The 23,807-nt window shown below is 44.6% G+C and overlaps 1 protein-coding gene across 2 annotated transcripts in view; it reads right to left on the reverse strand.

Moving 5' to 3' along the window:
• The window catches only part of LOC139544460 (low-density lipoprotein receptor-related protein 1), a 65,314-nt gene that overhangs the window by 34,868 nt on the left and 6,639 nt on the right, over positions 1-23,807 (reverse strand). For both annotated transcript variants that reach the window (XM_071351575.1, XM_071351574.1), the window contains exons 7-23: positions 23,492-23,743; positions 18,370-18,555; positions 18,025-18,276; positions 12,911-13,096; positions 12,551-12,817; positions 12,170-12,385; positions 11,905-12,081; positions 11,560-11,811; positions 6,448-6,633; positions 6,090-6,356; positions 5,709-5,924; positions 5,444-5,620; positions 5,084-5,350; positions 4,703-4,918; positions 4,255-4,484; positions 3,898-4,027; positions 3,596-3,789 (exon numbers count right to left, since the gene is read on the reverse strand). In XM_071351575.1, coding sequence (XP_071207676.1) covers positions 3,596-3,789; positions 3,898-4,027; positions 4,255-4,484; positions 4,703-4,918; positions 5,084-5,350; positions 5,444-5,620; positions 5,709-5,924; positions 6,090-6,356; positions 6,448-6,633; positions 11,560-11,811; positions 11,905-12,081; positions 12,170-12,385; positions 12,551-12,817; positions 12,911-13,096; positions 18,025-18,276; positions 18,370-18,555; positions 23,492-23,743 — 3,671 coding nt within the window. The remainder of the gene's footprint in view (positions 1-3,595; positions 3,790-3,897; positions 4,028-4,254; positions 4,485-4,702; positions 4,919-5,083; positions 5,351-5,443; positions 5,621-5,708; positions 5,925-6,089; positions 6,357-6,447; positions 6,634-11,559; positions 11,812-11,904; positions 12,082-12,169; positions 12,386-12,550; positions 12,818-12,910; positions 13,097-18,024; positions 18,277-18,369; positions 18,556-23,491; positions 23,744-23,807) is intronic.

Raw genomic sequence — 23,807 nt, forward strand, 5'->3', positions numbered from 1 at the left:
GTATGTAATTAGGAGCAAGCAGATGCTGCATTTGACACAAGTCCTCAATACATCGCAGACAGGAATAAAGAACTCTGGGAAGATGAGACGGTGATGTGTGTTTCATGATTAACTACTCATGGTGTGAGTCCTTTTGTTCACCCGACCTAGAATCAAATGCCGACCGTGTACCATCAAGAGAATTCTCTTCGGTTATAGTCACAGCAGTGTATTTATTCTCCCTCGAGCAGATACGACAGCCCTCAATTAACAACACTTTGTATAAACTGGAAACCACATATCCTGAGGCCATACTTATCGCAGCTAGCCAGTCTAAAAAAGCAGGTATGAGGAAAATGCTACCAAAGTTCTAACACATTGCCTGTAGTACTCGCTCTTCAAAAACTCTCGACCACTATCACTCTCCCTTCTGGTATGCCTGCAAGGCCCTCCCCTGCCCTCCTTTCGGCAAGTCAGATCAAAACTCCATTCTGATTCTCCCTTCCTATAGGCAGAAACTCAAACAGGAAGTAAGTGGTCTTGCAGGTCAATTCAACCCTGGTCTGACCAATCGGAATCCAAGCTTCAAGATTGTTTTGATCAAGCGGACTGGGATATGTTCCGGGTTGCCTCAGAATAACATTGATATTTATACTGACTGAGTTCATCAGGAAGTGTATAGGGGATGTTCCCACTCACTATTAAAACCTACCCAGTCCAGAAACTGGATAGATAGCAGCAGTTGCACAAAACTGAACGTGCGAACCACCGCATTTAACCACGGCAAGGTGACTAGTCATGACTGTCCTGGAAGGATCCAAATTGGTCAGATCAGCTTGGCAATAAATAACTTCAGCCAGACCCCCTTTCAGTCGCAGAGGGGGAGAAGGGAACTGGTGGGGGGGGGGGGGGGGGGTGACAGCTAACACCCTGATGTAAATTAAGTACAGGAACTTTCAGCCATCTCCCTCTCCAAATTCACACAGGAATGTGCCTTTGTTAGACATTTGCCCGCCGAAACTAACACGTTCTAAAGCGAATAATGTCACAATTTTTTACGTAGAATGTGGGGACTGGTCAGAGGCGATCTAAAGATTATAATGTGTGACTCGATTCAGGAAACTAGGCGTATGTCGCAAGTCATGACTTCACAGGAGAGATATTTGAACAAATATTTTTGGGAAGTAATTGCGTTCGAACATGAACTTTCATACGATTAAAATGGTTAAATTCGGAGCCTCGTTGGTTAACTTTTTAGGGATAGGGGGCAGCATTTTCACTTTGGATGAATAGCGTGCCCAAATTGAACTGCCTCCTACTCTGTCCCAGATGCTAATATACACTGCTCAAAAAAATAAAGGGAACACTTAAACAACACAATGTAACTCCAAGTCAATCACACTTCTGTGAAATCAAACTGTCCACTTAGGAAGCAACACTGATTGACAATAAATTTCACATGCTGTTGTGCAAATGGAATAGACAAAAGGTAGAAATTATAGGCAATTAGCAAGACACCCCCAATAAAGGAATGGTTCTGCAGGTGGTGACCACAGACCACTTCTCAGTTCCTATGCTTCCTGGCTGATGTTTTGGTCACTTTTGAATGCTGGCGGTGCTTTCACTCTAGTGGTAGCATGAGACGGAGTCTACAACCCACACAAGTGGCTCAGGTAGTGCAGCTCATCCAGGATGGCACATCAATGCGAGCTGTGGCAAAAAGGTTTGCTGTGTCTGTCAGCGTAGTGTCCAGAGCATGGAGGCGCTACCAGGAGACAGGCCAGTACATCAGGAGACGTGGAGGAGGCCGTAGGAGGGCAACAACCCAGCAGCAGGACCGCTACCTCCGCCTTTGTGCAAGGAGTAGCACTGCCAGAGCCCTGCAAAATGATCTCCAGCAGGCCACAAATGTGTATGTGTCTGCTCAAATGGTCAGAAACAGACTCCATGAGGGTGGTATGAGGGCCCGACGTCCACAGGTGGGGGTTGTGCTTACAGCCCAACACCGTGCAGGACGTTTGGCATTTGCCAGAGAACACCAATATTGGCAAATTCGCCACTGGCACCCTGTGCTCTTCACAGATGAAAGCAGGTTCACACTGAGCACATGAGCACATGTGACAGACGTGACACGAGAGTCTGGAGACGCCGTGGAGAACGTTCTGCTGCCTGCAACATCCTCCAGCATGACCGGTTTGGCGGTGGGTCAGTCATGGTGTGGGGTGGCATTTCTTTGTGGGGCCGCACAGACCTCCATGTGCTCGCCAGAGGTAGCCTGACTGCTATTAGGTACCGAGATGAGATCCTCAGACCCCTTGTGAGACCATATGCATTCTCAAAAGTGAGTTTACAAGTTGAGTTTATAACTTTCAAAGCAGAATTACTTTCCCAAACAATTTCACATTGCTACATAAGACCGAATCCAGGTGGTGAGTCACATTTGCTTATTTTGTGATGGCGTTAACAATAGAGGAAATACTGTGACTTGAAACATATACACACTGTGTGAAGTGAAGGTAGTTTGCCCCCGGTGATGCGTTGTGCAGACCACACCACCCTCTGAAGAGCCTTGCGGTTGTGGGCGATGCAGTTGCCATATCAGGTGGTGATACAGCCCGACAGGATACTCTCAATTGTGCATCTGTAAAGGTTTTTGAGGGTTTTAGGTGGCATACCACATTTCTTCAGCCTCTGCGTAAAGCCAGTGTGTATGCGGAGGACTCCACACCATACACGTCAGCTACTACAGCGACTGAAATCTCTGCAACACTTAGAGCTGCAGTTAGTTTCAGAATGGGTGGCAAGAAATAAGTTAGTCCTAAATATTTCAAAAACTAAAAGCAAGTTAAGGTGACTAAACTGCTTGGAGTCAAACTATTGTAAACTGTATTTTTCAAAACATATTGATACAACAGTAGCTACGATGGGGAGAGGTCTGTCCATAATAAAGCACTGCTATGCCTTAACTCTATCACCAAGGCAGGCCCTAGATTTCTCTCACCTGGACTACTGCCCAGTCGTGTGGTAAGCTGTCAAATTACAATCGGCTCAGAACAGGGCAGCACGGCCCCTTAAATGTACAGAGCTAACAATAATAGCCAGTGTCAATTGCTCATGGCTCAAAGTAGAGAGCTTTACTTCATCACTACTTGTTTTTGTAAGACGTGTTGACATGCTAAATGCACTGAGGTGTCTGTTTAAAAAAACTAGCACACAGCTCAGACAGCCATGCATACTCCACAAGGCATGCCACCAGAGGTCTCTTCACAATCCCCAAGTCCAGAACAGACTATGGGAGGTGCACAGTACTACATAGAGCCATGACTACATGGAACTCTACTCCACATCAGGTAACTGATGCAAGCAGTAGAATCAGATTTTAAACAGATACAAATAAACCTTATGGAACAGCGGGGACTTTAATTAAGGGTCACAGGCACACACATACTAACACGTACTCTACCCACACGTAACATGGATTTGGTTTTGTAGATGTGGTAGTAGAGTAGTGTTGTGAGGGTACACAATGTGTTGTGAAAAGTGTTATTAAATGTAATGCTATGCAGGACCGGGTTTTGAAAACCCTGGGTTGGGGTATGTGGATTGGGGTACTAACCGGTCCGTAAGGGGTGCTGACACAGTGCTGGTCACATTGGGGGGTCCCAGGGCTGGAGCAGTTGTTGGTGGAACAGCCTTGCCCCTCGTCAGATCCATCAGGACAGTTGATGATGTGGTCACACAGCAGAGAATGGTCCACACACTCTCCACTACCACACTGGTAAAGCTGGTTGGAGCACTTCACCTGGCCACCTACAGTAAAACAACAGACTGGTCCACACACTCTCCACTACCACAGCTGGTTGGAGCACGTCACCTGGCCAACTACAAATGTAACCAGAACACTTTGTGTAAGCTCACATCCGGCCTCGTCACTGTAGTCCTCACAGTCCTTCTGTCCATCACACCTCCAGGTCGCAGGGATACACTGGCTCCTAGAGACACAGCTCCACTGAAACTCCCCACACGTCACTGGAGACACCTTACAGTCCTGAAGTTTACCCAGAATTTAGAGATGGGGTTAAGATAAAAGGATTGTGCGAGATTATGGCAATTAACCTAGCATGCTAGTTTGTATTGGTTTCCAAAACTACCTTGGACTTCCTTAATACTGGTCATGGAGCCATAAAAGTGGTATCCATGAGTTCATCTGGTAAGTAAATAAATGTTTTGCACAATCTTTTTAAAGTGAAGGTTAATATTAGGCGGGGTCCTCACCCTCTCGTCTGAACCGTCCTGGCAGTCCTGCTCCCCATCACACAGCCATTCCTCCACGAGACATTCATGGCTGTTTGGGCAGCGTCGCTCCGGGGGACAGTGGGGGGGTTTGGCACAGCCCGCCTCGTCAGAATGGTCTCCGCAGTCCGCATGGCCGTCACAACGGAGAGCCTCAGACACACACTGACCATTAATGCACCGATAATGCTGCTGGCCACAAGGCTTTGCCACTGGGAGGAGAGAGATGGCAGAAGCAGAGGAGAGCAATGATTGCAAAAACTAAGTAGAAATGGCTTATGAAACAGAACCGCGTCAGTGGAAATGGGTTCTAAACAACGTGGAACCACGTCAGTGGAAATGGGTTCTAATCAACGCGGAACCACATCGGTGGAAATGGGTTCTAAACACCCATTACAATGGAAATGTTTTTTACAGATCAGGCTCATACCACAGTCTTCTTCATCAGAGCCGTCCACACAGTCTCTCTCTCCATCACAGATGAAGGTTTCTGGGATACAGCGGCTATTGTTGTCACAGCGATGACTGCAGCTCTTGGTGGGCTTGAAGCAGTTCATTTCATCAGAACGGTCCTGGCACTGTGCATTCCCATCACAAACCTGCTGCTGGTCGATACACTTCTTCCCATGAGCACACTGGAACTGACCTGAGGTAGGAACCAATGAGCACACTGGAACTGAGCTGAGCTAACAACCAATTAGCACACTGGAACTGACCTAAGGACATTGATGATATGAATGGATGGATGTGTGCTGAAACTGGCCAATTGTGATTAAACACATTACACCAGATCAAGAGGTGAGCTTCTGACCTGCTTTGCAGAGGAGCTCACAGTCCTGTTCATCTGATCCATCCTTACAGTCCACCTCTCCATCACAAACATGGCTGTGCAGGACACACTCTCTCCCATCCTTGCACAGTCTAGAACCCATACGACACTTCAGGGGCGCAGTTTGGGACGTTGGAGCAGCCATCGTTGGACAGCCAATCTCATCTGAGCCATCATGGCAATGAGCGCGTCCATCACAAACCAGACTCCTCTCAATACATTTCCTCCTGTCCTTACACCGGAACTCACCTGGGAGACACAAGAGGGACCATGAAGAAAGCTTAAGAGGGTTTTCTGGGTGGCAAAGCAGTATCAAATATCAGAAAGCGTTAATATATCTACCTCGGTTTGGACATTTAGTAATGCAGGACTCCTCATCAAAACCATCAGGGCAGTCTCTCAATGTGTCACACAGCTGAGTTTGGGAGATGCACAAAGTTGAGCCCCGACACATCACTGATGGACTGGTACAGGTTTGAGCCAGAGTTGGCAGGACAGGAGGAAGGGCCTTGTTAGAATCTAGGGAGAGAGGTTACATTAGATTAATTTAAAGAGACTCTCCTCATCCTTCTGTACCAACTGTCCAAGTGAGTCAGCAGTGTCTCACCACAGCCTTCCTCATCAGAGCCGTCCGCACAGTCTCTCTCTCTATCACAGAGGAAGGTTTCTGGGATACAGCGGCTATTGTTGTCACAGCGATGACTGCAGCTCTTGGTGGGCTTGAAGCAGTCCATTTCATCAGAACGGTCCTGGCACTGTGCCTTCCCATCACAAACCTGCTGCTGGTCGATACACTTCTTCCCATGAGCACACTGGAACTGACCTGAGGTAGGAACCAATGAGCACACTGGAACTGAGCTGAGCTAACAACCAATTAGCACACTGGAACTGACCTAAGGACATTGATGATATGAATGGATGGATGTGTGCTGAAACTGGCCAATTGTGATTAAACACATTACACCAGATCAAGAGGTGAGCTTCTGACCTGCTTTGCAGAGGAGCTCACAGTTCTGTTCATCTGATCCATCCTTACAGTCCACCTCTCCATCACAAACATGGCTGTGCAGGACACACTCTCTCCCATCCTTGCACAGTCTAGAACCCATACGACACTTCAGGGGCGCAGTTTGGGACGTTGGAGCAGCCATCGTTGGACAGCCAATCTCATCTGAGCCATCATGGCAATGAGCGCGTCCATCACAAACCAGCCTCCTCTCAATACATTTCCTCCTGTCCTTACACCGGAATTCACCTGGGAGACAAGAGGGACCATGAAGAAAGCTTAAGAGGGTTTTCTGGGTGGCAAAGCAGTATCAAATATCAGAAAGCGTTAATATATCTACCTCGGTTTGGACATTTAGTAATGCAGGACTCCTCATCAAAACCATCAGGGCAGTCTCTCAATGTGTCACACAGCTGAGTTTGGGAGATGCACAATGTTGAGCCCCGACACATCACTGATGGACTGGTACAGACTGGAATGGTTGTAGTTGGTGCCAAATAAGCGGTAGTAAGGGGAATTGGAGTTCCTGTAGGGAGAGAGTATTACCAAGATAATGGACAAGCCTTTTACACTCTACCCAGAACAAGTCTAATGAACCGTTAGTTTCCCCAAAACAATTCAGCACAAAGGGTTAGACTGCAGGTAACATGTCTCACCTGCTAATATACTAGCTAGTAAACATTTCACACTGTCAAATCAAATGTTATTTGTCACATACACATGGTTAGCAGATGCTATTGCGAGTGTAGCGAAATGCTTGTGCTTCTAGTTCTGACCCTGCAGTAATATACAAGTAATCTAACAATTTCACAACAACTACCTTATACACACACAAGTGTAAAGGAATTAATAAGAATATGTACATAAAAATATGAATGAGCGATGGCCGAACAGCATAGGCAAGATGCAGTAGATGGTATAGAGTACAGTACATACATAAATCAAATCAAATTGTATTTGTCACATACACATGGTTAGCAGATGTTAATGCGAGTGTAGCGAAATGCTTGTGCTTCTAGTTCCGACAATGCAGTAATAACCAACGAGTAATCTAACAATTCCACAACTACTACCTTATACACACACATAAGTGTAAAGGGATAAAGAATATGTACATAAAGATATATGAATGAGTGATGGTACAGAACGGCATAGGCAAGATGCAGTAGATGGTATAGAGTGCAGTATATACATATGAGATGAGTAATGTAAACATTATATTAAGTGGCATTGTTTAAAGTGGCTAGTGATACATTTTTACATACATTTCCATCAATTCATTATTAAAGTGGCTGGAGTTGAGTCAGTATGTTGGCAGCAGCCACTAAATGTTAGTGGTGACTGTTTAACAGTCTGATGGCCTTGAGATAGAAGCTGTTTTTCAGTCTCTCGGTCCCTGCTTTGATGCACCTGTACTGACCTCGCCTTCTGGATGATAGCGGGGTGAACAGGCAGTGGCTCGGGTGGTTGTTGTCCTTGATGATCGTTATGGCCTTCCTGTGACATCGGGTGGTGGAGGTGTCCTGGAGGGCAGCTAGTTTGCCCCCGGTGATGCGTTGTGCAGACCTCACTCCCAGGATTTCACAACTGGGAATACAGATTTGCATCAGCTGGTCACAGGTACCTTAAAAAGGTAGAGGCGTGGATCAGAAACCAGTCAGTATCTGGTGTGACCGCCATTTGCCATCTTCACGTAGAGTTGATCAGGCTGTTGATGGCAGCCTGTGGAATATTGTCCCACTCCTCTTCAATGGCTGTGAGAAGTTACTGGATATTGGCAGGAACTGGAAAATGCTGTCGTACACAGAGTCTTCCAAACATGCTCAACGGGTGACATGTCTGGTGAGTATGCAGGCCATGGAAAAACTGGGATATTTTCAGCTTCCAGGAATTGTGTACAGATCCTTGCGACATGGGGCCATGCATTATCATGCTGAAACATGAGGTGATGGCGGCAGATGAATGGGCCTCAGGATCTCATGGCATCTCAGTGCATTCAAATTGCCATCGATAAAATGCAATTGTGTTCTTTGGACATAGCTTATGCTTGCCCATACCATAAGCCCACCATGGGGCACTCTTCACAATGTTGACATGAAACCTCTCGCCCACACGATGCCTTATGCTGTCTAACATCTGCTCGGTACAGTTGAAACCAGGATTAATCCATGAAGCACACGTCGCCAGAGTGCCAGTGGCCATCGAAGGTGAGCATTTGCCCACTGAAGTCGGTTACGATGTCGAACTACAGTCAGGTCAAGACCATGGTGAGGATGACAAGCACGCAGAAGAGCTTCCCTGAGATAGTTTGAGCAGACTTTCTTCAGTTTTGTAAACCCACAGTTTCATCAGCTGTCCGAGAGGCTGGTCTCAGATGATCCCGCAGGTGAAACTGGATGTTGAGGTCCTGGGCTGGAATGGTTATATGTGGTCTAGAAATATGTGATTATTGAAACAAATCTGTGAGTTTGTATAATTTACTATCATCCCAAATTAAAATGATTTATCCATTTCTAATAAATGTATATTACGCTACTTTCCAATATGTGGACAGTATGTGTTACTACATTACACAAGGCAACGTTTTAACCACATTACACACAAATTACACATCCGTTTGACCTCAGTTTGGTGATGTTAGTATAAAAGTTTAGTCAACATGACGACAAGACCAATTGCTTAAAACAGCAATATATTTGATTTTGTACTTTTGATTTTGTCATAGGACAGTGGGTCACAGAACTTAGAATGCAGTTTGAATTTTCCTCAAATGGTGCAGATAATTCTGGGCGGTCTCCAAGTCACTGGCCACACACCAATACAACGATTTGAAAGTCAAAAAAAGCCTCCTTCACTCACTCCGCCAAACTTAGCTTAGTAAAACTGACTGTCCTACAGATCCTCGACTTCGGCGATGTCATCTACAAAATAGCTTCCAATACTCTACTCAGCAAATTGGATGTAGTCTATCACAGTGCCATCCGTTTTGTTACCAAAGCGCGTTATACCACCCACCACTGCGACCTGTATGCTCTAGTCGGCTGGCCCTCGCTACATATTCGTCGCCAGACCCACTGGCTCCAGGTCATCTATCAGTCTATGCTAGGTAAAGCTCTGCCTTCTCAGCTCACTGGTCACGATAACACCCACCCGTAGCACGCGCTCCAGCAGGTATATCTCACTGGTCATCCCCGAAGCCAACACCTCTTTGGCCGCCTTTCCTTCCAGTTCTCTGCTGCCAGTGACTGGAACGAATTGCAAAAATCTCTGAAGCTGGAGTCTTAGATTTCCCTCACTAACTTTAAACATCAGCTATCTGAGCAGCTAACCGATCGCTGCAGCTGTACATAGTCCATCTGTAAATAGCCCACCCAATCTACCTACCTCATCCCCATATTGTTTTTATTTACTTTGCTGCTCTTTTGCACACCAGTATCACTACTCACACAGACCATCATCTGCTCATCTATCACTCCAGTGTTAATCTGCTAAATTGTAATTACTTTGCTACTATGGCCTATTTATTGCCTACCTCCTCACGCCATTTGCACACACTGTATATACTCTTTTTTCCTATTGTGTTATTCACTGTACGCTTGTTTATTCCATGTGTAACTCTGTTTCTGTCGCACTGCTTTGCTTCATCTTGGCCAGGTCGCAGTTGTAAATGAGAACTTGTTCTCAACTAGCTTACCTGGTTAAATAACTGAAATAAATAAATAAAATGATCACTCACTGCGGATATTCTATGGCAGGTCGTGATTCATTGACCTTAGTGGTTTATTCCTTTTTCCTTGATGCAGACCACAAATCAAAATCTGCCATTCCAAAATATAAATGGAAGCGTTCTATAAATTCTCATCTAACCAACCATGTATAGGTTAATCCAAGTTTCCATGTGGCTTAATTAAAAGATTATTATTTTATTTTATTGTTCCTCTTCCTGTTTGTGATCCCTATCAAAATGCAACATCACAAAATAGTGGATATTTCCAAAGGTTGTCCTGTAATAAGTGATGTATATATAAACCCTACCGGTCAAAAGTGTTAGCACACCTACTCAAGCAAAAGGTCCTTTATCTTTCCTATTTTCTATGTTGTAGAATAATAGCGAAGACATCAAAACTATGAAACATATGGAATCATGTAGCAACCAAAATAGTGATAAAATCTAAATATATATTTGATATATTTCAAATAGCCACCCTTTGCCTTGACAGCTTTGCACACTTGGCATTCGCTCAACCAGCTTCACCTGGAATGCTTTTCCAAGTCTTGAAGGAGTTCCCACATATGCTGAGCACTTGTTGGCTGCTTTCCCTTCACTCTGCAGTCCAACTCATCCCAAACCATCTCAATTTGGTTGAGGTCGGGGGATTGTGGAAGCCAGGTCATCTGATGCAGCACTCAATCACTCGCTGTATTGGTAAAATAGCCCTTATACATCCTGGAGTTGTGTTGGGTCATTGTCCTGTTAAAACAAAATGAGTCCCACTAAGCCCAAACCAGATGGGATGGCGTATCGCTGCAGAATGCTGTAGTAGCCATGCTGGTTAAGTGTGCCTTGAATTCTAAATAAATCCAAGACAGTGTCACCAGCAAAGCAGGCCCACACCGTAACACCACCTCCTCCATGCTTTATGGTGGGAAAAACACATGCAGAGCTCATCCGTTCTCGCAAAGACACAGCGGTTGGAACCAAAAATCTCCAATTTGGACTCGGACCAAAAGGACAAATTTCCACCGGTCTAATGTCCATTGCTCGTGTTTCTTGGCCCAAGCAAGTCTCTTTCTTATTGGTGTCCTTTAGTAGTGGTTTCTTTGCAGCAATTCGACCATGAAGGCCGGATTCGCAGTCTCCTGACCAGTTGATGTTGAGATGTGTCTTACTTGAACTATGTGAAGCATTTATTTGAGCTGCAATTTCTGAGGCTGGTAAATCTAATGTACTTATCCTTTGCAGCAGGGGAAACTCTGGGTCGTCCATTCCTGTGGCGGTCCTCATTAGAGCCAGTTACATTATGGCGCTTGGTTTTTGCGACTGCACTTGCACTTCAAGTTATTGACATTTTCCAAATTGACTGACCTCCATGTCTTAAAGTAATGGACAGTCATTTCTCTTTGAGGTGTTCTTGACACATGGACTTGGTCAATTACCAAATAGGGCTCTCTTCTGTATACCCCTCCTTACATTGTCACAACGGATTGGCTTAAACACATTAAGGAAAGACATTACACAAATACTTTAAGGTGGCACACCTGTTAATTGAAACACATTCCAAGTGACTACCTCATGAAGCTGGTTGAGAGAATGCCAAGAGTGTGCAAAGCTGTCAAGGCAAAGGGTGGCAGTTCTGTCCGGCTCCCCATTTTTGGGACGTCACGTCACTTAGTCGATTTAGAAAACGTCCCGACTGACCAAAGTGGAACCACAGACAGAAATCAGACTCACCACCACAGTTCTGTTCATCTGATCCATCCTTACAGTCCACCTCGCCATCACAAACATGGCTGTGCAGGACACACTCTCTCCCATCCTTGCACAGTCTAGAACCCATACGACACTTCAGGGGCGCAGTTTGGGACGTTGGAGCAGCCATCGTTGGACAGCCAATCTCATCTGAGCCATCATGGCAATGAGCGCGTCCATCACAAACCAGACTCCTCTCAATACATTTCCTCCTGTCCTTACACCGGAACTCACCTGGGAGACACAAGAGGGACCATGAAGAAAGCTTAAGAGGGTTTTCTGGGTGGCAAAGCAGTATCAAATATCAGAAAGCGTTAATATATCTACCTCGGTTTGGACATTTAGTAATGCAGGACTCCTCATCAAAACCATCAGGGCAGTCTCTCAATGTGTCACACAGCTGAGTTTGGGAGATGCACAAAGTTGAGCCCCGACACATCACTGATGGACTGGTACAGGTTTGAGCCAGAGTTGGCAGGACAGGAGGAAGGGCCTTGTTAGAATCTAGGGAGAGAGGTTACATTAGATTAATTTAAAGAGACTCTCCTCATCCTTCTGTACCAACTGTCCAAGTGAGTCAGCAGTGTCTCACCACAGCCTTCCTCATCAGAGCCGTCCGCACAGTCTCTCTCTCTATCACAGAGGAAGGTTTCTGGGATACAGCGGCTATTGTTGTCACAGCGATGACTGCAGCTCTTGGTGGGCTTGAAGCAGTCCATTTCATCAGAACGGTCCTGGCACTGTGCCTTCCCATCACAAACCTGCTGCTGGTCGATACACTTCTTCCCATGAGCACACTGGAACTGACCTGAGGTAGGAACCAATGAGCACACTGGAACTGAGCTGAGCTAACAACCAATTAGCACACTGGAACTGACCTAAGGACATTGATGATATGAATGGATGGATGTGTGCTGAAACTGGCCAATTGTGATTAAACACATTACACCAGATCAAGAGGTGAGCTTCTGACCTGCTTTGCAGAGGAGCTCACAGTTCTGTTCATCTGATCCATCCTTACAGTCCACCTCTCCATCACAAACATGGCTGTGCAGGACACACTCTCTCCCATCCTTGCACAGTCTAGAACCCATGCGACACTTCAGGGGCGCAGTTTGGGATGTTGGAGCAGCCATCGTTGGACAGCCAATCTCATCTGAGCCATCATGGCATTGAGCGCGTCCATCACAAACCAGCCTCCTCTCAATACATTTCCTCCTGTCCTTACACCGGAATTCACCTGGGAGACACAAGAGGGACCATGAAGAAAGCTTAAGAGGGTTTTCTGGGTGGCAAAGCAGTATCAAATATCAGAAAGCGTTAATATATCTACCTCGGTTTGGACATTTAGTAATGCAGGACTCCTCATCAAAACCATCAGGGCAGTCTCTCAATGTGTCACACAGCTGAGTTTGGGAGATGCACAATGTTGAGCCCCGACACATCACTGATGGACTGGTACAGACTGGAATGGTTGTAGTTGGTGCCAAATAAGCGGTAGTAAGGGGAATTGGAGTTCCTGTAGGGAGAGAGTATTACCAAGATAATGGACAAGCCTTTTACACTCTACCCAGAACAAGTCTAATGAACCGTTAGTTTCCCCAAAACAATTCAGCACAAAGGGTTAGACTGCAGGTAACATGTCTCACCTGCTAATATACTAGCTAGTAAACATTTCACACTGTCAAATCAAATGTTATTTGTCACATACACATGGTTAGCAGATGCTATTGCGAGTGTAGCGAAATGCTTGTGCTTCTAGTTCTGACCCTGCAGTAATATACAAGTAATCTAACAATTTCACAACAACTACCTTATACACACACAAGTGTAAAGGAATTAATAAGAATATGTACATAAAAATATGAATGAGCGATGGCCGAACAGCATAGGCAAGATGCAGTAGATGGTATAGAGTACAGTACATACATAAATCAAATCAAATTGTATTTGTCACATACACATGGTTAGCAGATGTTAATGCGAGTGTAGCGAAATGCTTGTGCTTCTAGTTCCGACAATGCAGTAATAACCAACGAGTAATCTAACAATTCCACAACTACTACCTTATACACACACATAAGTGTAAAGGGATAAAGAATATGTACATAAAGATATATGAATGAGTGATGGTACAGAACGGCATAGGCAAGATGCAGTAGATGGTATAGAGTGCAGTATATACATATGAGATGAGTAATGTAAACATTATATTAAGTGGCATTGTTTAAAGTGGCTAGTGATACATTTTTACATACATTTCCATCAATTCATTATTAAAGTGGCTGGAGTTGAGTCAGTATGTTGGCAGCAGCCACTAAATGTTAGTGGTGACTGTTTAACAGTCTGATGGCCTTGAGATAGAAGCTGTTTTTCAGTCTCTCGGTCCCTGCTTTGATGCACCTGTACTGACCTCGCCTTCTGGATGATAGCGGGGTGAACAGGCAGTGGCTCGGGTGGTTGTTGTCCTTGATGATCGTTATGGCCTTCCTGTGACATCGGGTGGTGGAGGTGTCCTGGAGGGCAGCTAGTTTGCCCCCGGTGATGCGTTGTGCAGACCTCACTCCCAGGATTTCACAACTGGGAATACAGATTTGCATCAGCTGGTCACAGGTACCTTAAAAAGGTAGAGGCGTGGATCAGAAACCAGTCAGTATCTGGTGTGACCGCCATTTGCCATCTTCACGTAGAGTTGATCAGGCTGTTGATGGCAGCCTGTGGAATATTGTCCCACTCCTCTTCAATGGCTGTGAGAAGTTACTGGATATTGGCAGGAACTGGAAAATGCTGTCGTACACAGAGTCTTCCAAACATGCTCAACGGGTGACATGTCTGGTGAGTATGCAGGCCATGGAAAAACTGGGATATTTTCAGCTTCCAGGAATTGTGTACAGATCCTTGCGACATGGGGCCATGCATTATCATGCTGAAACATGAGGTGATGGCGGCAGATGAATGGGCCTCAGGATCTCATGGCATCTCAGTGCATTCAAATTGCCATCGATAAAATGCAATTGTGTTCTTTGGACATAGCTTATGCTTGCCCATACCATAAGCCCACCATGGGGCACTCTTCACAATGTTGACATGAAACCTCTCGCCCACACGATGCCTTATGCTGTCTAACATCTGCTCGGTACAGTTGAAACCAGGATTAATCCATGAAGCACACGTCGCCAGAGTGCCAGTGGCCATCGAAGGTGAGCATTTGCCCACTGAAGTCGGTTACGATGTCGAACTACAGTCAGGTCAAGACCATGGTGAGGATGACAAGCACGCAGAAGAGCTTCCCTGAGATAGTTTGAGCAGACTTTCTTCAGTTTTGTAAACCCACAGTTTCATCAGCTGTCCGAGAGGCTGGTCTCAGATGATCCCGCAGGTGAAACTGGATGTTGAGGTCCTGGGCTGGAATGGTTATATGTGGTCTAGAAATATGTGATTATTGAAACAAATCTGTGAGTTTGTATAATTTACTATCATCCCAAATTAAAATGATTTATCCATTTCTAATAAATGTATATTACGCTACTTTCCAATATGTGGACAGTATGTGTTACTACATTACACAAGGCAACGTTTTAACCACATTACACACAAATTACACATCCGTTTGACCTCAGTTTGGTGATGTTAGTATAAAAGTTTAGTCAACATGACGACAAGACCAATTGCTTAAAACAGCAATATATTTGATTTTGTACTTTTGATTTTGTCATAGGACAGTGGGTCACAGAACTTAGAATGCAGTTTGAATTTTCCTCAAATGGTGCAGATAATTCTGGGCGGTCTCCAAGTCACTGGCCACACACCAATACAACGATTTGAAAGTCAAAAAAAGCCTCCTTCACTCACTCCGCCAAACTTAGCTTAGTAAAACTGACTGTCCTACAGATCCTCGACTTCGGCGATGTCATCTACAAAATAGCTTCCAATACTCTACTCAGCAAATTGGATGTAGTCTATCACAGTGCCATCCGTTTTGTTACCAAAGCGCGTTATACCACCCACCACTGCGACCTGTATGCTCTAGTCGGCTGGCCCTCGCTACATATTCGTCGCCAGACCCACTGGCTCCAGGTCATCTATCAGTCTATGCTAGGTAAAGCTCTGCCTTCTCAGCTCACTGGTCACGATAACACCCACCCGTAGCACGCGCTCCAGCAGGTATATCTCACTGGTCATCCCCGAAGCCAACACCTCTTTGGCCGCCTTTCCTTCCAGTTCTCTGCTGCCAGTGACTGGAACGAATTGCAAAAATCTCTGAAGCTGGAGTCTTAGATTTCCCTCACTAACTTTAAACATCAGCTATCTGAGCAGCTAACCGATCGCTGCAGCTGTACATAGTCCATCTGTAAATAGCCCACCCAATCTACCTACCTCATCCCCATATTGTTTTTATTTACTTTGCTGCTCTTTTGCACACCAGTATCACTACTCACACAGACCATCTGCTCATCTATCACTCCAGTGTTAATCTGCTAAATTGTAATTACTTTGCTACTATGGCCTATTTATTGCCTACCTCCTCACGCCATTTGCACACACTGTATATACTCTTTTTTCCTATTGTGTTATTCACTGTACGCTTGTTTATTCCATGTGTAACTCTGTTTCTGTCGCACTGCTTTGCTTCATCTTGGCCAGGTCGCAGTTGTAAATGAGAACTTGTTCTCAACTAGCTTACCTGGTTAAATAACTGAAATAAATAAATAAAATGATCACTCACTGCGGATATTCTATGGCAGGTCGTGATTCATTGACCTTAGTGGTTTATTCCTTTTTCCTTGATGCAGACCACAAATCAAAATCTGCCATTCCAAAATATAAATGGAAGCGTTCTATAAATTCTCATCTAACCAACCATGTATAGGTTAATCCAAGTTTCCATGTGGCTTAATTAAAAGATTATTATTTTATTTTATTTTATTGTTCCTCTTCCTGTTTGTGATCCCTATCAAAATGCAACATCACAAAATAGTGGATATTTCCAAAGGTTGTCCTGTAATAAGTGATGTATATATAAACCCTACCGGTCAAAAGTGTTAGCACACCTACTCAAGCAAAAGGTCCTTTATCTTTCCTATTTTCTATGTTGTAGAATAATAGCGAAGACATCAAAACTATGAAACATATGGAATCATGTAGCAACCAAAATAGTGATAAAATCTAAATATATATTTGATATATTTCAAATAGCCACCCTTTGCCTTGACAGCTTTGCACACTTGGCATTCGCTCAACCAGCTTCACCTGGAATGCTTTTCCAAGTCTTGAAGGAGTTCCCACATATGCTGAGCACTTGTTGGCTGCTTTCCCTTCACTCTGCAGTCCAACTCATCCCAAACCATCTCAATTTGGTTGAGGTCGGGGGATTGTGGAAGCCAGGTCATCTGATGCAGCACTCAATCACTCGCTGTATTGGTAAAATAGCCCTTATACATCCTGGAGTTGTGTTGGGTCATTGTCCTGTTAAAACAAAATGAGTCCCACTAAGCCCAAACCAGATGGGATGGCGTATCGCTGCAGAATGCTGTAGTAGCCATGCTGGTTAAGTGTGCCTTGAATTCTAAATAAATCCAAGACAGTGTCACCAGCAAAGCAGGCCCACACCGTAACACCACCTCCTCCATGCTTTATGGTGGGAAAAACACATGCAGAGCTCATCCGTTCTCGCAAAGACACAGCGGTTGGAACCAAAAATCTCCAATTTGGACTCGGACCAAAAGGACAAATTTCCACCGGTCTAATGTCCATTGCTCGTGTTTCTTGGCCCAAGCAAGTCTCTTTCTTATTGGTGTCCTTTAGTAGTGGTTTCTTTGCAGCAATTCGACCATGAAGGCCGGATTCGCAGTCTCCTGACCAGTTGATGTTGAGATGTGTCTTACTTGAACTATGTGAAGCATTTATTTGAGCTGCAATTTCTGAGGCTGGTAAATCTAATGTACTTATCCTTTGCAGCAGGGGAAACTCTGGGTCGTCCATTCCTGTGGCGGTCCTCATTAGAGCCAGTTACATTATGGCGCTTGGTTTTTGCGACTGCACTTGCACTTCAAGTTATTGACATTTTCCAAATTGACTGACCTCCATGTCTTAAAGTAATGGACAGTCATTTCTCTTTGAGGTGTTCTTGACACATGGACTTGGTCAATTACCAAATAGGGCTCTCTTCTGTATACCCCTCCTTACATTGTCACAACGGATTGGCTTAAACACATTAAGGAAAGACATTACACAAATACTTTAAGGTGGCACACCTGTTAATTGAAACACATTCCAAGTGACTACCTCATGAAGCTGGTTGAGAGAATGCCAAGAGTGTGCAAAGCTGTCAAGGCAAAGGGTGGCAGTTCTGTCCGGCTCCCCATTTTTGGGACGTCACGTCACTTAGTCGATTTAGAAAACGTCCCGACTGACCAAAGTGGAACCACAGACAGAAATCAGACTCACCACCACAGTTCTGTTCATCTGATCCATCCTTACAGTCCACCTCGCCATCACAAACATGGCTGTGCAGGACACACTCTCTCCCATCCTTGCACAGTCTAGAACCCATACGACACTTCAGGGGCGCAGTTTGGGACGTTGGAGCAGCCATCGTTGGACAGCCAATCTCATCTGAGCCATCATGGCAATGAGCGCGTCCATCACAAACCAGACTCCTCTCAATACATTTCCTCCTGTCCTTACACCGGAACTCACCTGGGAGACACAAGAGGGACCATGAAGAAAGCTTAAGAGGGTTTTCTGGGTGGCAAAGCAGTATCAAATATCAGAAAGCGTTAATATATCTACCTCGGTTTGGACATTTAGTAATGCAGGACTCCTCATCAAAACCATCAGGGCAGTCTCTCAATGTGTCACACAGCTGAGTTTGGGAGATGCACAAAGTTGAGCCCCGACACATCACTGATGGACTGGTACAGACTGGAATGGTTGTAGTTGGTGCCAAATAAGCGGTAGTAAGGGGAATTGGAGTTCCTGTAGGGAGAGAGTATTACCAAGATAATGGACAAGCCTTTTACACTCTACCCAGAACAAGTCTAATGAACCGTTAGTTTCCCCAAAACAATTCAGCACAAAGGGTTAGACTGCAGGTAACATGTCTCACCTGCTAATATACTAGCTAGTAAACATTTCACACTGTCAAATCAAATGTTATTTGTCACATACACATGGTTAGCAGATGCTATTGCGAGTGTAGCGAAATGCTTGTGCTTCTAGTTCTGACCCTGCAGTAATATACAAGTAATCTAACAATTTCACAATAACTACCTTATACACACACAAGTGTAAAGGAATTAATAAGAATATGTACATAAAAATATGAATGAGCGATGGCCGAACAGCATAGGCAAGATGCAGTAGATGGTATAGAGTACAGTACATACATAAATCAAATCAAATTGTATTTGTCACATACACATGGTTAGCAGATGTTAATGCGAGTGTAGCGAAATGCTTGTGCTTCTAGTTCCGACAATGCAGTAATAACCAACGAGTAATCTAACAATTCCACAACTACTACCTTATACACACACATAAGTGTAAAGGGATAAAGAATATGTACATAAAGATATGAATGAGTGATGGTACAGAACGGCATAGGCAAGATGCAGTAGATGGTATAGAGTGCAGTATATACATATGAGATGAGTAATGTAAACATTATATTAAGTGGCATTGTTTAAAGTGGCTAGTGATACATTTTTACATACATTTCCATCAATTCATTATTAAAGTGGCTGGAGTTGAGTCAGTATGTTGGCAGCAGCCACTAAATGTTAGTGGTGACTGTTTAACAGTCTGATGGCCTTGAGATAGAAGCTGTTTTTCAGTCTCTCGGTCCCTGCTTTGATGCACCTGTACTGACCTCGCCTTCTGGATGATAGCGGGGTGAACAGGCAGTGGCTCGGGTGGTTGTTGTCCTTGATGATCGTTATGGCCTTCCTGTGACATCGGGTGGTGGAGGTGTCCTGGAGGGCAGCTAGTTTGCCCCCGGTGATGCGTTGTGCAGACCTCACTCCCAGGATTTCACAACTGGGAATACAGATTTGCATCAGCTGGTCACAGGTACCTTAAAAAGGTAGAGGCGTGGATCAGAAACCAGTCAGTATCTGGTGTGACCGCCATTTGCCATCTTCACGTAGAGTTGATCAGGCTGTTGATGGCAGCCTGTGGAATATTGTCCCACTCCTCTTCAATGGCTGTGAGAAGTTACTGGATATTGGCAGGAACTGGAAAATGCTGTCGTACACAGAGTCTTCCAAACATGCTCAACGGGTGACATGTCTGGTGAGTATGCAGGCCATGGAAAAACTGGGATATTTTCAGCTTCCAGGAATTGTGTACAGATCCTTGCGACATGGGGCCATGCATTATCATGCTGAAACATGAGGTGATGGCGGCAGATGAATGGGCCTCAGGATCTCATGGCATCTCAGTGCATTCAAATTGCCATCGATAAAATGCAATTGTGTTCTTTGGACATAGCTTATGCTTGCCCATACCATAAGCCCACCATGGGGCACTCTTCACAATGTTGACATGAAACCTCTCGCCCACACGATGCCTTATGCTGTCTAACATCTGCTCGGTACAGTTGAAACCAGGATTAATCCATGAAGCACACGTCGCCAGAGTGCCAGTGGCCATCGAAGGTGAGCATTTGCCCACTGAAGTCGGTTACGATGTCGAACTACAGTCAGGTCAAGACCATGGTGAGGATGACAAGCACGCAGAAGAGCTTCCCTGAGATAGTTTGAGCAGACTTTCTTCAGTTTTGTAAACCCACAGTTTCATCAGCTGTCCGAGAGGCTGGTCTCAGATGATCCCGCAGGTGAAACTGGATGTTGAGGTCCTGGGCTGGAATGGTTATATGTGGTCTAGAAATATGTGATTATTGAAACAAATCTGTGAGTTTGTATAATTTACTATCATCCCAAATTAAAATGATTTATCCATTTCTAATAAATGTATATTACGCTACTTTCCAATATGTGGACAGTATGTGTTACTACATTACACAAGGCAACGTTTTAACCACATTACACACAAATTACACATCCGTTTGACCTCAGTTTGGTGATGTTAGTATAAAAGTTTAGTCAACATGACGACAAGACCAATTGCTTAAAACAGCAATATATTTGATTTTGTACTTTTGATTTTGTCATAGGACAGTGGGTCACAGAACTTAGAATGCAGTTTGAATTTTCCTCAAATGGTGCAGATAATTCTGGGCGGTCTCCAAGTCACTGGCCACACACCAATACAACGATTTGAAAGTCAAAAAAAGCCTCCTTCACTCACTCCGCCAAACTTAGCTTAGTAAAACTGACTGTCCTACAGATCCTCGACTTCGGCGATGTCATCTACAAAATAGCTTCCAATACTCTACTCAGCAAATTGGATGTAGTCTATCACAGTGCCATCCGTTTTGTTACCAAAGCGCGTTATACCACCCACCACTGCGACCTGTATGCTCTAGTCGGCTGGCCCTCGCTACATATTCGTCGCCAGACCCACTGGCTCCAGGTCATCTATCAGTCTATGCTAGGTAAAGCTCTGCCTTCTCAGCTCACTGGTCACGATAACACCCACCCGTAGCACGCGCTCCAGCAGGTATATCTCACTGGTCATCCCCGAAGCCAACACCTCTTTGGCCGCCTTTCCTTCCAGTTCTCTGCTGCCAGTGACTGGAACGAATTGCAAAAATCTCTGAAGCTGGAGTCTTAGATTTCCCTCACTAACTTTAAACATCAGCTATCTGAGCAGCTAACCGATCGCTGCAGCTGTACATAGTCCATCTGTAAATAGCCCACCCAATCTACCTACCTCATCCCCATATTGTTTTTATTTACTTTGCTGCTCTTTTGCACACCAGTATCACTACTCACACAGACCATCATCTGCTCATCTATCACTCCAGTGTTAATCTGCTAAATTGTAATTACTTTGCTACTATGGCCTATTTATTGCCTACCTCCTCACGCCATTTGCACACACTGTATATACTCTTTTTTCCTATTGTGTTATTCACTGTACGCTTGTTTATTCCATGTGTAACTCTGTTTCTGTCGCACTGCTTTGCTTCATCTTGGCCAGGTCGCAGTTGTAAATGAGAACTTGTTCTCAACTAGCTTACCTGGTTAAATAACTGAAATAAATAAATAAAATGATCACTCACTGCGGATATTCTATGGCAGGTCGTGATTCATTGACCTTAGTGGTTTATTCCTTTTTCCTTGATGCAGACCACAAATCAAAATCTGCCATTCCAAAATATAAATGGAAGCGTTCTATAAATTCTCATCTAACCAACCATGTATAGGTTAATCCAAGTTTCCATGTGGCTTAATTAAAAGATTATTATTTTATTTTATTTTATTGTTCCTCTTCCTGTTTGTGATCCCAATCAAAATGCAACATCACAAAATAGTGGATATTTCCAAAGGTTGTCCTGTAATAAGTGATGTATATATAAACCCTACCGGTCAAAAGTGTTAGCACACCTACTCAAGCAAAAGGTCCTTTATCTTTCCTATTTTCTATGTTGTAGAATAATAGCGAAGACATCAAAACTATGAAACATATGGAATCATGTAGCAACCAAAATAGTGATAAAATCTAAATATATATTTGATATATTTCAAATAGCCACCCTTTGCCTTGACAGCTTTGCACACTTGGCATTCGCTCAACCAGCTTCACCTGGAATGCTTTTCCAAGTCTTGAAGGAGTTCCCACATATGCTGAGCACTTGTTGGCTGCTTTCCCTTCACTCTGCAGTCCAACTCATCCCAAACCATCTCAATTTGGTTGAGGTCGGGGGATTGTGGAAGCCAGGTCATCTGATGCAGCACTCAATCACTCGCTGTATTGGTAAAATAGCCCTTATACATCCTGGAGTTGTGTTGGGTCATTGTCCTGTTAAAACAAAATGAGTCCCACTAAGCCCAAACCAGATGGGATGGCGTATCGCTGCAGAATGCTGTAGTAGCCATGCTGGTTAAGTGTGCCTTGAATTCTAAATAAATCCAAGACAGTGTCACCAGCAAAGCAGGCCCACACCGTAACACCACCTCCTCCATGCTTTATGGTGGGAAAAACACATGCAGAGCTCATCCGTTCTCGCAAAGACACAGCGGTTGGAACCAAAAATCTCCAATTTGGACTCGGACCAAAAGGACAAATTTCCACCGGTCTAATGTCCATTGCTCGTGTTTCTTGGCCCAAGCAAGTCTCTTTCTTATTGGTGTCCTTTAGTAGTGGTTTCTTTGCAGCAATTCGACCATGAAGGCCGGATTCGCAGTCTCCTGACCAGTTGATGTTGAGATGTGTCTTACTTGAACTATGTGAAGCATTTATTTGAGCTGCAATTTCTGAGGCTGGTAAATCTAATGTACTTATCCTTTGCAGCAGGGGAAACTCTGGGTCGTCCATTCCTGTGGCGGTCCTCATTAGAGCCAGTTACATTATGGCGCTTGGTTTTTGCGACTGCACTTGCACTTCAAGTTATTGACATTTTCCAAATTGACTGACCTCCATGTCTTAAAGTAATGGACAGTCATTTCTCATTGCTATTTGAGCTGTTCTTGACACATGGACTTGGTCAATTACCAAATAGGGCTCTCTTCTGTATACCCCTCCTTACATTGTCACAACGGATTGGCTTAAACACATTAAGGAAAGACATTACACAAATACTTTAAGGTGGCACACCTGTTAATTGAAACACATTCCAAGTGACTACCTCATGAAGCTGGTTGAGAGAATGCCAAGAGTGTGCAAAGCTGTCAAGGCAAAGGGTGGCAGTTCTGTCCGGCTCCCCATTTTTGGGACGTCACGTCACTTAGTCGATTTAGAAAACGTCCCGACTGACCAAAGTGGAACCACAGACAGAAATCAGACTCACCACCACAGTTCTGTTCATCTGATCCATCCTTACAGTCCACCTCGCCATCACAAACATGGCTGTGCAGGACACACTCTCTCCCATCCTTGCACAGTCTAGAACCCATACGACACTTCAGGGGCGCAGTTTGGGACGTTGGAGCAGCCATCGTTGGACAGCCAATCTCATCTGAGCCATCATGGCAATGAGCGCGTCCATCACAAACCAGACTCCTCTCAATACATTTCCTCCTGTCCTTACACCGGAACTCACCTGGGAGACACAAGAGGGACCATGAAGAAAGCTTAAGAGGGTTTTCTGGGTGGCAAAGCAGTAT

The sequence above is a fragment of the Salvelinus alpinus genome, chromosome 18 (genome assembly GCF_045679555.1).
Source record: "Salvelinus alpinus chromosome 18, SLU_Salpinus.1, whole genome shotgun sequence".
NCBI lineage: Eukaryota > Metazoa > Chordata > Actinopteri > Salmoniformes > Salmonidae > Salvelinus > Salvelinus alpinus.